The sequence below is a fragment of the Euprymna scolopes genome, chromosome 3 (assembly GCF_053919585.1).
Source record: "Euprymna scolopes isolate OS-2025 chromosome 3, ASM5391958v1, whole genome shotgun sequence".
Taxonomy (NCBI): domain Eukaryota; kingdom Metazoa; phylum Mollusca; class Cephalopoda; order Sepiida; family Sepiolidae; genus Euprymna; species Euprymna scolopes.
In genome coordinates, this window is record NC_136484.1 from 184,855,734 (window position 1) to 184,873,394 (window position 17,661).

At 39.1% G+C, this 17,661-nt stretch overlaps 1 protein-coding gene across 1 annotated transcript; it reads left to right on the plus strand.

The window, feature by feature from the left end:
• Positions 1-857: 857 nt before the first annotated feature.
• On the plus strand, positions 858-14,548 carry LOC145263151 (uncharacterized). Its single transcript, XM_080120144.1, has 3 exons — positions 858-933; positions 9,567-13,454; positions 13,560-14,548. The coding sequence occupies exons 1-3, from the start codon at positions 858-860 to the stop codon at positions 14,546-14,548; spliced, it is 4,953 nt and encodes a 1,650-aa protein (XP_079976270.1).
• Positions 14,549-17,661: the final 3,113 nt, after the last annotated feature.

Below are 17,661 nucleotides of genomic sequence, written 5' to 3' on the forward strand. Positions count from 1 at the left end.
CAACTCCCTACATAGTATCTCTACAAATTATGTCCCAGATAGTAGCCCCCTTACATCAAAGTGGCACTGTGCCTTGTTTGGGATGAAAATGCAATAGAAAATATATATATATGATACCAGTTCACTTGGGCGGATACAATATCACTATAAGATGTTGTTAGTTCAGATATCCTTCTTCTGCTGTCAAGAGCCTCAATGCAAAAGGCAAAAGTCAGGATAGACCTGGAAAACGACACCATGATAATCCACAATTGGCAACACTCAGTGAACCATGAGAAATGTGAATGCGAGAAAACATAGAATGGCAGAAGCAGGACCATGCCGAAGAATGTAATCATTCAGCGCAAACTGCTCATGCACTTTGACCCAAAACTACAAACATCTGTCATTGTAGATGCTAGTTCTGTGGGACCAAGAGTAATACTGTGCTAAAACAAAAAACAAACAAGGAATACTCATTTCCATTAGCTATGCATCCGGGACTCCAACCGAAGGGGAACGCCGGTAATGTCAATTAGAAAAAGAAGCCTTAACAATTATATGAGCTTGCAAAAAACATTGCACTTTTACCTTTATAGACAGAACTTTCTAATAATGAACGTCCATCAAGCATTAACAACTATCTTCAGTTGCAAAGGTACCCCCCCCCCGCATGGATTTGGCAATGGATTCTACATCTACAACAACATGATTATGCAATAAAATACATTAGCGGTAAAGATAATCCAGTGGATATACTCTCTCAGCAACCTATGAATTATCAAAATGTAGTCTCACCAAAAGAACAGATTATTGTAGGATTTATCAACACGTTTGTAGCTAACAGCATTTCAAAATCAATCACCTTATCAGAAATAATGGAGGAATCTCAGCAGCATCGCACCACCAGAGCACTGAAAAAAGGCAAATACAACAAAATGACTGGAGCAATAAGTAAGCAGAACACTTTTAACATGTGAGGAATGAACTGACAACAAAATGAGGCATAAGTCATACATGAAACCAGATTCATCATTCCCCAAAACTTACTAAAATGAATCCTGAAATGATCGCATATGGGGATATTGAAAACAAAAGCACTACTCAGAAGTTAGGTATAGACAAAGGCATAGAAGCTGCCATATAGAAGCTGCACAGCAAAAAAAAAAAAAAAAAAGAAAGAAAAAGACATTGAAAAATCGCACAGAACAGTAAAGCTAAACAAACTAGCATAGGACCCAGAGATTTCATATTATTTAAACAAAGTAAACACAAGTTCATGCTAATTTACCACTTAACACCATGAATAATAAAAAAAAATGCAGAGGTGAATCTGCAATTATAATGTGAGGTGACAAATAAATTTTTGACACACATCACAAATGTAAAGAATTCACAAAGACAGGACTCACCAACAACCACCAAGGGATGATGATATCATTATAGAACTAATGGTGTCTTTATGTATATATATATATATATATATATATATATATATATGTGTGTGTGTGTGTGTGTGTGTGTGTGTGAGGGTAGAAGCATGCATGTCAGTCAACCCTTGCCCAAGAGTGAAGTGAGTTATATTGTCTATATTCATACACCAAATATTGTGCTTATGAAAATAGTTCCATAATATCACTAGAAAGAGGAGAAGGAAGATGCAGATATTATAGCCCTAATGTAGTTTGTAATGTAATTTGCATATCAATGAGGCTACACAATGGAATAAGGTAATATAAGGCCGGCAGTAAAGATGGCGGGAGTCGAATTTGGGAGAACTGGACTGAACGGGCCTGAACTGAGAATGTTTGAATGCTGACAAGAATCCATTTTTGTTTTTTAATTATAAGCTATTTCGGCCTGAAAAATAAAGTCGCTGTGACCAAGACAAAATTTGAAAGTGTTATCAAAAGGAAAGATTAAATGAGTCACATCAAACTGCGAAAATTAGAAGTGTCGAAAGAATGGAAATATCAAATGGCATGCATCAAATTTAAAAATTGAAAGCATTGAAAAATGGAAAGATATAAATGATTCGCATGAACCTTTAAAAATTGAAAGTATCAAGAATAGGAATATTAAATGATACGAGTCGAATTTTTTAAAAAATTGAAAGTGTTGAAAAATGGAAAGATTAAAATGATTCATGTCAAACTTTAAAAATCGAAAGTGTTGAGAAAGGAAAAACTTAAATGAGCTGTGGTCAGAGAGGTGAAGATACGATGATGATGAAGTGAGTCGGACCTTTTTTGTATTTTTTTTGTTTGGTATTCCTAGTGGGATTCATTGGATTTTCTTTTTTAATTGTCATTGTGAAATGAACGTGTTGGAATATGATTCGGTTAAATGTTGGAAGTACATTCGAAAGTCAACGAGAAAATTCGTCATGCTATAGATAATTTAAAATATGTGTATATTTATTTAAACATTTAACTGGTAGTTATTTTCTGAAAGTACAATTCGAGACGGATTTTGGTTTTTGGTTTTTGGTTTTTGAAAAACGTCATCGCTTTTAAAAGAACTTAAAATGCGATTCAGTTGACTTATATGTAGTAAAAAGCCCTCTTTTTAAATGAGGAATTTAAAATGAAATCCCATTGTATTTGCTAAAAAAAAAGTCACTTTTAAACAAAAGTGTATCATGTGTCTAGCCAAGTAGGCTAGTAGAGAGATTAGCTGGGTTTTAAGTTTATGAGGTGACCTTTAAGGATCAGGGGAAAATGTAGTTTGATGTAATTTGCATGTCAATGATGCTACACATTGGAATGAGGTAGTATAAGACCGGCAGTCAAGATGGCGGAAGTCGAGTTCAGGAAACTGGACTGAATGGGTTGGAACTGAAAATGTTCGAATGCTGACAAGAATCCATTTTTAAAAAAATTATACCTAAGACCAACAAAACGCCAAATAAGAAAACTCTGAAGTATCCAAGCAACAGTTCAGAAGAAGAAGGAAACAATCTGAACACAGAGGAGGGAGCAGATGTGATGTCTATGTGCATGTATAAATAGAACCTGTTTAGTTGAGGTGGGAACTCTTCAATGTACAGAAAAAAACTGATTGTAATATTTATTATTTCTGAATTTGTTATCGTCGAGTTGATTCACATAACTCCAGTCTTAGAAAATAGTAAAAAAGACTTACATTACCAACTAATCCTAAGTTTGAGAGTACGTTAATCAGACTTTAGATTAATGGTATGGGGAGAAAAATCTGCTTTTAAAGCCAAAACCCTTTTTCTAACGACTGTTACAATAAAACTGAAAACCAAAGAAAAGATATCCCTGCCTCAAAAAATAAATAAATGCACTTATAAACATGTCTTTCAATTCCTTCTTTTTTTTTTTTTTTTTTAATTACATTTTCACTCCAAACAAGGCACATTGCCACTTTGATGTAGTGGGCTACTATCTGGGACATAGGCATCAGGGGTACTGTGTAGGGAGTTGGGCAGCAAGATGTCGGTTCACGTTACACTTGAACTTCTGCATGTCAGTACAGTTGGGGAAGTAGGGACCCGGCAGGGAATTCCAAAGTCTAGCTGTCCTGGGGAAGAAACTACTGGAGTAGAAGGCTCTCTTACATCTAGGGATCTCTACTGTGAAGGGGTGGGATTTAGCTGCTTGTCGTGTTTGTTGGGGGTAGTTACGTCGAGGGGGCACAAGTGCTTGCAGTTCGTCAGAGCATTCACCATTAAAGTACTTGTAGAAAAGGCAGAGGGATGCAACATTTTGTCGATGGGACAGGGGCTGAAGTTTAGATGACAGTTCAGGACCTATCAGATTGGCGACTCTCTTTTGAACCTTGTCTAGGAGCGAGAGACTAGTGGCAGATGCACCAGCCCAAATATGACAACAATACTCCATACATGGGCGAATGGTGGCCTTATAGAGGTATAGGATACTTTCGGGCGTTAGTATCTTTCTAGTAACGGTAGAGAGAACCTATTTTCTTTGCAGCGGTCCTGGCGATACTCTCAATGTAATTGTTCCAACTCATGTTTCCTGAGAGCGTTAGGCCGAGGAGTTTAAAGGATGTACTTTCAGATAAACTCTTTCCTTCCAAGCATATTACTCCCTACACATAAAACTGAACTTTTCAATGACTCAGATTCAAACCAAAATTTTATTGTGCCTAAAAGTTAGCGCAGGCTTTAAATTTTCCTCGATTGTCTTGTTTTGTAAATGGTGTTTATAATGCATACTTAACACATAAAAAAAAGCCAAACGTCTTGTTATAACCACTGACAATAACGAGCAAAGTTTATTTCCTAGAATCGCCCATGTAACACAATATCAAGCAGCTGCTTCCCCAGTCGACTACAACACGTTCATTTTCAAGTTCAATGTAAACAAATTCTTATTGACCCGTCCTCTTTAATAATCAAATTCTAAGCAGCTAAACCATTGCTATAAATCCTTACTATGTCGTTTCACCTTCACATTACATACTCATTAACGTTTATCCTCGAGTGGACTTTGGTCCTTGATAAGCAATTATTTTGTGTTAAAAAATGAAACAAAAAATAAATAAAAGGAAGAAAATTTTTTGGTACAAAATAAAATTTTAATGTGTTTGGTAAACGTTATTTGTTGCATTTTTTTTTCTATTTCTCTGGTGTTAGCTATACTGCAACTTTACCAAGGTATTTCCATGAAAAACATTTAGAACTAAAAACTGTTTTCATGAACATTTAAAAAAAAAAATTATTATTACATTTTCATCCAAAACAAGGCACAGTGCCACTTTGATGTAGGAACTACTACCTGGGACATAAGTTACAGGGATACTATGTAGGGAGTTGAATAGCAAGATGTTGGTTCACATTACATTTGAACTTTTGCACGTCAGTACAGTTGGGAAGCAGGAACCCGAAAGGGAATTCCAAAGTCTAGCAGTTCTGGGGAAGAAACTATTAAAGTAGAAGGCTTTTTTTACATCTAGGGATTTCTACTGTGTAAGGGTGGGACTTTGCTGCTTGTCAATTTTGTTGGGGGTATTTACGTCGAGGGAGTACAAGGGCCTGTAGTTTATCAGAACAGATACCATTAAAATACTTGTAAAACAGGCAGAGGGATGCAACATTTCATCGATGGGACAGAGATTGAAGCTTAGACAGTTCAGTGACCTATCAGGTTGGCGACTCTCTTTTGAACCCTATACAGGACTGAGAGACTAGAAGCAGATGCACCAGCCCAAATGTGACAACAATACTTCATACATGGGCGAATGATGGCCTTAGAGAAGTACAGGATACTTTCAGGCATAAGTGGCTTTCTAGCACAGTAGAGAGAGCCGAACTTCTTCGCAAGAAGGGGGACCTCGGTGGCCTTCGGGCCAAGATGAAAGTGTAATATCTGGGCATGGTGGGGAAGAGTTAGACGATTACAGGCCCATAACTCTGCTAAACACAGAGTTGAAGATTTTGGCCAAGGTCCTGTCGAATCAGCTGCAGGTTGTTATCGGTGAGTTGGTTGAACCGGAATAGAACTACGCTGTGAAGGGGAGATTGATTCAGAACAACTTGCACCTGATCCGCACGATCCTAGAGAGAGGGATAGATAACGACATAGAAGCCACACTGATCACTTAGATCAGTCTAAAGCTTTCGATAGGGTCAACCATCGTTTCTTGGCATCTGTCTTAAACCGGACTTCTTGGCATCTTGTTTTAAACCGGACTTCTGCAAGTGGATCTCCGTGATGTATCGACACCTACAGCCGTCGTGCAAGTCAACGGAAAGCACTCGAAACCCTTTGTTATCTCTCGGTCGGTTTGTCAGGGTTGTCAGTTGTCGCCCCTGCTCTATGTCCTGGCTTTGGAGCCCCTGCTCCACAAGCTGAGACGTGGCGAGACAAATTTGGCCCTGCGTGGAATTGCAATACCCAGTGGCTCAGCCGCCAAGGTATCCGCGTTTGCCGATGATGTCACGGTCTTTGTGTCAAGCTTCAGAGACATCGAGATTGTGTTGGAGGCGCTGGCTCAATATGAAAGAATTACAGGGACCAAGATAAACCGCAGCAAGTCGGTAGGACTGTGGTTGGGCACCTGGAGTGGCAACGCCAACCTTCCAGGCGCCCTTCAGCTGGACAGATGACTCGGTTCGGATCCTCAGCATGTGGTTTGGACCGGGTCTCCAGCTTGATAAAAATTGGTTGGAGGTACGGTCAAAGGTGGAGGCTGCAGTCAATTCGTGGCTTGTTATGTAATGGATGGCTGGAACCATCATACATAACTGAAAAGAAAAAACTTCTTTAATAAAAGATTTAAAAGAGTGGGCATCGAATAATCGATTGTCTACCAGTTGAAAAGAGAAAGTGCTTACGTCATAAACAGAGAAATCGGACGACGATTTTTTTGTTTACAAAACAAAGAAACGTGACATTCCTCGTAAGCTCTGGAAGTACAGATATTGGCATGAGTGGTAAATTCACGTGTCGGTCAGCTGAAGATAAAATCGGATGATCATCTGAGGTCAGGAACCGGCAAAGAAATTGTCAAAACGTGACTAAAGAACGCATGTTCTATTATCGATCAGCTGATTGACAGAACGCGTGGATAGGAAAAACAAAGCGACAAAATGCCAATAAAAACGGTGAATCTAACGAGAAGAAGAGAGAGCTAGCGGAGAGAGGAGAAACAAGGGACAGAACGTCGCTGAAGACCGGATCGTTGAAACGTCAATTTCCCTCCTCAGATCACTGTGAGAACAAAACTGTTACTATCGCTGTGAACTTCAGAACCACCAAAAGAAAAAAAAGACGAACTGTTTAAATTGTAAATATGTATAATATTGTAAAATATAATTTTATATAAAAACAAACGCAATTGTGACTTACGTCTTTTAATGCATATTTTTAAGTTACGGCTGATCGTTCTAAGTTGTCAACCGCTTTGTTTTCAGGTTCAACGTTGTTATGACATTTTTGACAATTGACGAGAGGCAAGATAAGGAAAAAGTTCCAGTCTAAGGTGAGATAACTCACTAGTCTTAACTCGTTGTCATGACAACCGCTTACTAAACAAGTGAACCCACGGACGACCGACGTAATTAAAACTGCTATGTACCACAGCCAGGGAGTCCTACGCACTACTACGATTTCCCAACCTGGGGGCCACTCCACAATACAACATAGTATTAATTGATGACCAGTTCACTCCGCAAGAGTGATAAGTAAGAACTTTTTTCTTAACAAAAACAAAACTAAACAAAAAGATCTCTTACACAAAAAGAACTTGGTTACCACATACACAACAACAAAGAAGAAAAAAAAAAAAAAAACACAACGTGAATTAATCGACGAAGAGAAACGCGAACGCAGAAGCAAGAAAGAGAAGAAGAAAGAACACTGGACCTGAGGAAAAGCAAAGGTTAGTTGATTTTTTCAATATTTTTTCTAAATCTCGGCTCTTAAAAAGTTTTGTTAAAAAAAAAAAAAAAAAAAGTTATATATATTTCTTTTCTTTCTTCTTTCTTTCTTGTATAATTTTGAAAATAATTGTAAAAGACGGAACAGCAGTTTTTCACAGATTTCGCTCAGATCCTAGGGGCTGAACTACACAATGTAGGGAAGGCCATTTCGAACTCTCTGAGGGGGGAGGCGTTGTTAGCAAAAATAAAAACATTAGACACTAGACGATCGCAGGAATACAGAAGATGGCTAAATGATATAGATAAATACACTAGAATAGTTGGCCAAACAGAGGAAGAAAAATGCCAATTAGCGTTAATTACTACGGCTGGCCCAATAGGACAGTTTGTTTCAGGACTACTAGCCAACAATGAGAGTGTGGCATGGGTAGACTTGAAGCGAGCTCTAGATAATTATATTGGAGTCCAGGCAGATCCTACCAAGTTTGTTAGGGAGTTAGCAAATATTAAGCAGGGTAGAAGCGAAACTCTGCAGGACTACATGCAGAGGTTAGTGCACTTGGCTATAGGTTCGTATGGTAGTCTAGATACAAACAATGAAGTAATAAAAAGTCAAGTGATAGGTTTCTTCATCGAGGGGCTATATGACAGACAAGTCAAAATCGCTGTCATGAAGGAAGAACCATCGGAGCTCAAGGTAGCCTATGAAAAGGCCCTAATCGAAGAACGGTGGCAAACCCGCATAAGAGGCAATGTGTGGAAATTATCTTCCACCATCTTTCTTTCCTTTTTCTTTCCTTCTTTTTGCTGCTCTGTTCTTCCTTCCTTTCTTCTTAACCCCTTTCCTACCCCCTTCCCTAGCTTCCCCTTTTTTTTATGTCACCTGACTCCCTTATGCCCGTTGATTGGATGCAACGTTTTCGCGCTAAATTGAGGCACGTGTGTGATATTTTGAGTTAAAATAGTCAGTTGTGAACAAGGCTTCGAGGGGACCAGAACGGTCGAACTGTAGGTCTCGGATAAAAAGGGACGCCTGGAATTTACTAAGGCGTTGTACAACTCTGTCTTGACGAGACATTAAATTCGTTGAAAAGAAGCACCAAGTTTTCTAAGACACTTGAAAACTAATATCATTATCCAGAAAAGATAATAGAAGTTGAAAAGAAGAATCTAGTTTTCTAAGACACTTGAAAACTAATACTATTATCGAGAGAAGATAATAGAAGTTGAAAAGAAGAATCTAGTTTTCTAAGACACTTGAAAACTAATTCTATTATCGAGAAAAGATAATAGATGTTTTGAACAGAATATTCGCCGCAGGGAAGTTTTCGAAGATACCAGAAAACACCAGAATATACAGCCTCAAGAAATTTCGACCTTGCTGAAAGGACTACGAAAAACGAATTTCCAGGAAAAAGAAAGAAAAAGGGAACTTTTAAACAACACAAACTCAAAAAAATAAAACCCACAAGAAAACGAACTTTCTAAATGTTCCTTTCGTAAAAGGGCGCCCAGAAGCTTCCAGTAAGTGATCCCCTCCTTTTTCCCCCCTTCTTCCTCCTTCTCTATCTCTCTTTCCTTCTATTTCCCTTCACTCTCTCTCCCCCGTTTTGGTTACTACTACAAGACAAGACTCTTGTAAGCCAGATGGACATTTTTGGCAGCCCATAGAGGTCATTACTTTTTCTTTAGATATCTTTGTTAATAAATTCTGTTTCTCCTATTTTTTCTCTTTTTGTTTGTAATTTTTTCCTTCAGTTTCAGAGTTAGTAGTAACGATTAATTGTTTAAGAAGAATTAACTTCCACGGGACAAAGTGGATAATAAAATTTCTTCACTCTGCCAAAAATTGGTACTTATAGAGTTAATAACTCTGCCAGTTTAGTAAGCTACTCTCTGCTAAACTGGTCTCGGCTTATTGATGACCGGCTGCTGTCCATCGCGTAGATAGTACCTCCCTCCCTCCTTCCTTCTTCTTTGTTTCTGCGTCGGCCATTTTGGCTTCTTGTTCCTTTTTTTTACAGGCATTTTTGGCGCCAAGAAGCGTTGTTGTGGCGCGCGCGCCAAAAGGGTAGTGGTTTAGCATTTAGCCGTTGATAGGTTAGAAGGGGCGGGGTTTAGTATTCTAAAATGACTACCTCTCCCACTACCTCAATGTTATTTCAAAAAAGAAAGATTATTAGAGATAAAATCTTAACTGTATTTGAATTTTTAGACTCATTAGATGAAATAAATGAAGTAGGTTATACGTTATATAAAAAGCAGATAGATGATTACATTGCTTCAGTGGATTTATTAGACGAGCAAATTATTAATGCCTATTTAATTGAGGGAACAGAAGATGAGGAGATTAAGGCATTTAATAGGGATTGCGCTCTCCATCGAGTGAAGGTGTTGGAAAAATTGTCTAGACTCAAGCCTTCGGTAGAAGTAAGGGATAGTGCAAATCACAAAGTCTCTCTTATTAAGGAAAAACGTCTGGGGATGACGCCCAAAATTGAATGTCCCAAGTTTAGTGAAAAGGATTTAGAAAACGATATATTAGCCTTCCTTAATTTTCAGCGGGAATTCGAAAATAGCGTAGTGGACTTAGAAAATGACGCCATGAGGTTAGTTGTGTTGAAAAACCATTTGTCTGGCTACGCCTTTCAACTGGTGCGGCACCTCTCTATATCTGAGGAAAACTATCGCATAGCCAGTGACATTCTCGCGTCGGAATTTCTAGATAAGGACAACATTGTGGATTCTGTTTTTTCCCATATATTGGGTATAGAGAAGTTAAGCAACAATTTAGTAGCAAAGAAGTTCTTGAATTCTGTTAAGGCTCAGGTTCACGAATTAAATAGTTCCTTCAGTTTAAATTTCTTGGAGATGAACTCTCCCGGAAACAAGTTGTTAAGTCATATTGTTTTTAGTAAGCTGCCCACTCTTTTTAGGTCTGAGTTGATACATAAAATAGGAAATAATTACCCTACCCTGGAAGACATACTAGACCACAGTTCGGAAATATTTCGAACGATTGAGTTTTGTAAAAATAAGGAAACATATCCTCGGAAGGTGGCTAGTATACCTAAGAAAACATTTTCCCCTAGGTTCATGGGCTCTCCAGATGCTAAAAAACCTTCCACACTGGAAAATTTTCATATCCAGTCTACTAAGATTGGATTTAAGTGTAATTTTTGCCGAACCAATAACCATAACGGTTATTCCTGCAAGTTTTTTCCTTCTCATGCTGCCCGGTTGAGGAGGTGTAAGGAGATTGGCTTATGTAGCAAGTGCTCGAGCCCTTCTCATGCAGGAGAGTCATGTATTTGCAAGGGTAAGGAGTATGGAATGTGCTGGCTATGTAATAAGAAGGGTCACTGTAGAGTGCTGTGTCCTTCTGTTGGGGGTGAATCTACTGCTTCTAATGCTTGTTGGCACTTGAATAGCTCTTCGTTACTGCCTGTTGTTGAGGTTGCCGTCGACAATGGATCTGGTGAAAGTGTATCTTTCAACTGCCTTATCGACACTGGTAGTGAGCGATCCTATTTGTCTGGAAAAATGTTGGATGCCTTTTCTGATATTAATACTCCCATGAGAGATCGTAAGTTTCTGATTAAGACCTTTTTGGGAAAAGAAGTTAAACACTTGAAGGAAGTTAATCTTCAAGTGAGGTTTCCAAATTCATGCCATTCTGTGTTGTTCTTGGTGGATGATGATATGGACCTTTCGTTTCGTGTTCACGGATTGAATTCTGTGGTAGAAGACCTTAAGAAACATCAGGTCAAATTGGCTGCTAATTTCTCGGAGTTGAGAGATGACACTTTGCCTGTATATGGCTTACTGGGTGTGGACGTGCTTAGGTTTTTGGGACCTATGAATTTAAAGGAGTTTAGAGAGGGCCTTGTGTGGGAATTTCCCCAAGGAATGGTTTTGTTTGGTGATCTGGCGGATTTTGGGTCTCCTCCTCCCAAAGACCTGGAAAGGGGGTTGGAATTGAATTATGCTCAAGTCGTCAAGGAACACTCTGTGTGCGACCTCACTCATGTATATTTTGCGTTGAACCCCAAGTCTGTGTATACTGATCCGTTCAGTTGTTTTGAGGAGTCTTCTGTTGAGAGGACTGTGGAAAAAATGTTTAGTTTGGAAACCTTAGGTATTGTTGAGGAGGAATTCAGTGATTTCGATAAGAATATGATTGAGTCCTTTCGCTCCTCCATTCGCTTCATAGATAATTCTTACTATGTCAGTTTGCCTTGGAATGAAGAAAAATTAAAATCGGTGCCTGCTAATCATCAGGTGTCTTTGTCAGTTTTGAATCGCGTATCGAAGAAGCTGACGGAACAGGGGTTGTACGAGGATTATTGTCAGGTCTTCTTAGATCAAGAAAAGGAAGGAATAATTGAAAGGATTGTGGTTACTCCTTCCGATTTTAACAAATATGTATGGATTCCTCATCGACCGGTGATAAAACAGGATTTACAGTGCACGACCAAGATTAGACCGGTCTTCAATTGTTCTTTGAGAACCGGTGGGAAACCTTCTTTAAATGACTGCGCTTATTCTGGTGTCAATATGTGCACTGACATGCTGGATTTGCTTTTGCGGTTTCGGATGAACCAGTATGTTCTACTGGCCGATATTCGGAAGGCCTTTTTAATGATTCGTTTGAATGACGAATGTGACAAAAATAGATTCTGCTTCTTTTTAAGATTGGGTAATGAGTTGATCTGCTTTAGATACAACACTCTTATATTTGGCTTTGTATCCAGTCCTTTCATACTGAGCTACATGGTTCGATATCATGTGGAGAAATACCCTCCTGGTCCTTGCAGGGAGATGCTTTTGGGCCACTTCTATGTGGACAATCTGGTGAAAACTCATAATTCTGCTGAAGTTCTGATGCAGCTGTACTTGGAAGCTGTTTCTGTCATGGGGGAAGGTGGATTTTCCTTGAGGAATTGCTGTAGCAACAATGAAGTGCTTGCTAAGCGAATGTTGCAGGATAACAGTCTCTCCTCCCACGGTTCTGACACTGAGAAGGTATTGGGCTATTTGTATAACCCCTCCTCTGACAAAATGCGAGTAAGTTCTTGCATTGAAGGAAGATCAGTATCCTCTAAGAGGGATATTTTGTCTGTAAATTCCTCTGTTTTTGACCCCCTTGGCTTAATGCTCCCTGTTACTATTAAAGGTAGGATCCTTCTTAGTAAATTGTGGAAGTTGAAAGTATCCTGGGACCAGCCGGTCCCACCCGACATTATGGTTGACTGGGAGAAGTTGTATAAGGATCTGGTATGTATCGGGGAGCTTGAATTCGACTGTTACTCAGTGGCTTCCGATTCTTCCGCTATGTTGATAGTGTTTTGTGATGCCTCGAACCTGGCCTATGGAATCGCGGTATATTTACATCAGCATGGAGAAGCCAGACTGATATTCGCTAAAGCCAGGGTTGTTCCCTCTGTTAAGAGAACCTTACCCACCTTGGAGCTGTTAGCGGTATATTTATGCATGAAGCACATTTCTGTTCTGATGAAAATACTCCCTTTGGAAGTGCTCAGTTCTGTGATTATCGCTGTAGATGCACAGGTAGTACTGTCCTGGGTTTTATCTGACAATGTCCATACGAAATGTCAATTCACTCATAACTGGTTAAAAGATGTAAAAGCGATGGTAAAAAATCTTAGTGATAAGGGTTTGACAGTGAAGTTTAAGTATGTGAAGACTGATGACAATCCTGCTGACTTTGTCACGAGGGGTATGTCCCTGAACAAATTTAAAATGATTTTTACTCGTTGGTTATTCGGGCCTGAATGGTTAAGAGGAGATAACTTGATCTGGCCTAGTTATGACCTGAATTGTCTTAATCCGGCTAGCCAGATGTTGATCAGTACAGTTACTGGTTGTGAACCTGTCTTTCAGGGCAGTTATATAATTGAAGTAGAGAGATTTTCTTCGCTGAAGAAGCTCATTGGAGTTTTGATTGCTGTATTCCGATTTATATCAAAAATGAGAGGTATTGTTCTCGACTCTAGTATTAAGGCGAGATTGTACTTGCTCAGAATGACACAAGGACTGTTCCTTTCTAAGGAAAAGGATTATTTGTCTAAGTCTGATGGCGGTGAAGCCCCCCCTTTGGTTTCTAAATTTAATTTATTTTTGGATGATGAAGGATTGATTCGCTCACGAGGTAGAATTGGTAAATCTACTTATTTTTCTGATGCAGTCCTTCATCCTATTCTGCTTCCTAAGTCTTGTCATGTTACAAGTTTGATAATCATGGATTGTCATTTGAAGTGTAAGCATCTGGGAATTGCTGCTACGCTTAGCAAAATCAGAATGTTGGGATTTTGGATACCCAAAGCTAGACAAGCTATTAAAACGGTGATATCTTGTTGTGTCGTTTGCAAAAAATATAACACTCTTTCCTTTAGATATCCCAAGGTTACAAATTTGCCTAAGCATCGGGTTAATTTAGTTAAGCCGTTCTTGCACACCGGGATCGATTTTACTGGCCATTTGTGGGTGCATGAAGGTGATGAAACTAAAAAGATGTATATTTTAATCCTCACCTGTTTTAGTGTGCGAGCTATACACTTGGAACTGTTGCCTGATATGACCACTCAGTCTGTGGTTTTGGCATTTTTGAGATTTTTCAATTTTTATGGGGTCCCTTCTCACATTTATTCGGATAATGCAAAGTCCTTTGTGGCGGGTTGTGACCTTGTTAAACAGGTTTATTTGTCTGACGAATTTAGAGGGACAGTTGATGCCCATCTTATTAAACACCAAACGATACCTTTATATTCTGCTTGGTACGGTGCTGTGTGGGAAAGATTAATTCGAGTTGTTAAAAGTTGTCTTTTCAAGGTTATAGGACGTAGGAAGTTAAGTTATTTTCAACTTTTGACCGTTCTGTCAGATGTGCAAGGATCTGTTAACGATCGGCCCTTGACCTATCATTGCTCTGATGACTCTGGCTTGGAGGTGATTACTCCTAATGCCTTTGTGCATCCCTTCCATAAAAACTCTGTGTTTTTGTCCTTAGAAGAAGATTGTTTCCTGAATAACCCCCTTAGTAAAGAAGATCTTATTGAGAGTCTGGGATGTAGAGATGAATTCTTGAATCGTTTTAAAACGCTATGGTATGAACAATATCTCTTGGGTCTGAGGGAGTTGTCGCAGGATCTTTACCAATCTGATTTTGAAATATGATTAAGCTGGGTGATGTCGTTTTGATAAAAAAACCCTATGAAGTCTCGTCCTTACTGGTCCTTGGGAAGGGTGGTTAATCTAACTTCTGGATCGGATAGCTTAGTTCGGTCAGCTTTAATCAGAAGGAGTGATGGCAGCACTCAGGAACATTCCTTGAGGAACTTGTGTCCTTTAGAACTTTCCATAACCCACTCTCACCAAGCTTCTAACGATGGAGAGGGCAATTCTCTGAGCTCGGGGACTAGTCAGGACAGGGAAAACTTTCAGTCTAGGCCTGTAAGGTCTGTTAAATCTTTAAATGAAAGAAATCCAGAATACGTTTGGTATTAGATTGTTGTTTGAGGATTTTTTCTTTTTGTCTTTTTTCTTTTTAGGGAGAGTGTGGAAATTATCTTCCACCATCTTTCTTTCCTTTTTCTTTCCTTCTTTTTGCTGCTCTGTTCTTCCTTCCTTTCTTCTTAACCCCTTTCCTACCCCCTTCCCTAGCTTCCCCTTTTTTTTATGTCACCTGACTCCCTTATGCCCGTTGATTGGATGCAACGTTTTCGCGCTAAATTGAGGCACGTGTGTGATATTTTGAGTTAAAATAGTCAGTTGTGAACAAGGCTTCGAGGGGACCAGAACGGTCGAACTGTAGGTCTCGGATAAAAAGGGACGCCTGGAATTTACTAAGGCGTTGTACAACTCTGTCTTGACGAGACATTAAATTCGTTGAAAAGAAGCACCAAGTTTTCTAAGACACTTGAAAACTAATATCATTATCCAGAAAAGATAATAGAAGTTGAAAAGAAGAATCTAGTTTTCTAAGACACTTGAAAACTAATATTATTATCGAGAAGATAATAGAAGTTGAAAAGAAGAATCTAGTTTTCTAAGACACTTGAAAACTAATACTATTATCGAGAGAAGATAATAGAAGTTGAAAAGAAGAATCTAGTTTTCTAAGACACTTGAAAACTAATTCTATTATCGAGAAAAGATAATAGATGTTTTGAACAGAATATTCACCGCAGGGAAGTTTTCGAAGATACCAGAAAACACCAGAATATACAGCCTCAAGAAATTTCGACCTTGCTGAAAGGACTACGAAAAACGAATTTCCAGGAAAAAGAAAGAAAAAGGGAACTTTTAAACAACACAAACTCAAAAAAATAAAACCCACAAGAAAACGAACTTTCTAAATGTTCCTTTCGTAAAAGGGCGCCCAGAAGCTTCCAGTAAGTGATCCCCTCCTTTTTCCCCCCTTCTTCCTCCTTCTCTATCTCTCTTTCCTTCTATTTCCCTTCACTCTCTCTCCCCCGTTTTGGTTACTACTACAAGACAAGACTCTTGTAAGCCAGATGGACATTTTTGGCAGCCCATAGAGGTCATTACTTTTTCTTTAGATATCTTTGTTAATAAATTCTGTTTCTCCTATTTTTTCTCTTTTTGTTTGTAATCTTTTCCTTCAGTTTCAGAGTTAGTAGTAACGATTAATTGTTTAAGAAGAATTAACTTCCACGGGACAAAGTGGATAATAAAATTTCTTCAAATGACCGAGAAGAAGAACTTATGGAAATAAATTATAGTGGGCGCCAGAGGAATATAGAAGCGATAAGGAAAAAAAGATTCCCAGAGCCAGATAGGGGGCAGGGGAATTATAGAGGATTTAATAGGGGACCCGGCTTCAAGGCAAGAGAAACAGAGCGCCCTTGGCCGGGGATTAAGTGTTACAATTGCGGCAGAAAATGCCATATAGCCAGGAACTGCACCTTCCTTAAGTCGGGAAACGAGCAGACCGCACTCGCAAGACGCCCAGCGAGAGGAAGAGGGGTGAACAGTCAAAGATCATAGGACATATGGGCGCCGCTAATTGCATCCCTATTAAGATAGAGAAAAATAAGTTTAGGGCTTTAGTAGATACTGGCGCCAAAATTTCTGTAATAAAAAGTACTGTATTAGAAGGTCTCAGAGAGAAGCCTGAGATAAAGAAAATAGAGATTAATTTAAGGACTGCAAACGGGTCACCTCTCATAGTGCAAGGAGTGGCGCGTTTACAAATTAAAGTAGGAAGCCAGTACATTCGACATGATTTTGTAGTAACGAAAAACCTTAAAAGGAACGTCATATTGGGCCGAGACTGGCTCAAGCAAAATAGTGTTAGAATGTACTTTGATTTAGGAGCAATCCGATTAGGCAGCGAGTACATAGCGCTGCAAGAGGAGGCTCATATTTCGAGTATAGTTAGATTAAGGCACGATGTCACCCTGAAACCGCAGCATTTACATGCGTGCACAGCTCGTGCCGAAATGAGAAACGGTCAGGGTTTAGATTACGAAGTAGTGCAGATCGATAAGGGCTTCCTAAGTGATCTAAGTGGTGTATCCGTAGCGAACACGGTAGTTAAAATTAAAGGTAGGAAAAGCTTTCCCTTGCTAATTATGAATAACACGAACCAGACAGTAAAATTAAAGAAAGGTTACAAGATAGGTAGATGTAGAAGAACAGAAGTAGTAATGGCAATATCAAAGTCAAATAAACAAAAGAAGTCGGGAAACAAAAGTAACCTCAACGGCATAAAAGTGCCGGAAGAAATGAGGAAAGTTTTAAATAAAGTCCTGCAACGAAATACTGATTTATTCGTCACAGAGGATAGATATTTAGGCCGGACTGACACAGTAGAGATGAGGATCGATACAGGAAAAAACGATCCCATAAAGAAAAACCCGTATAGAACACCTCTCAAACAACGAGAAGAAGTTAATGTAGCACTAGAGGAAATGCTACAGGCAGGGGTGATAGAAAGGTCAAACAGTCCATGGAGTTTCCCGATAGTTTTGGTAAAAAAGAAAGACGGAACAAAGAGGTTCTGTGTAGATTTTAGGGCCCTGAATAAGATAACAAAGAAGTATGCCCGAGCGCTACCAGTAATTGATGATATACTGGCCTCGCTTGGGTCAGCAAAATACTTCTCAAAGTTGGACTTGAAATCAGGGTATTGGCAGGTAAAGTTGAACGAAAAAGATAAAGAGAAAACTGCGTTCACCTGTCATAGAGGACTGTTCCAATTTAATGTAATGCCATTCGGACTTGCTAACGCTCCGGGAGTGTTTCAGGAGCTAATGTCCGTAGTG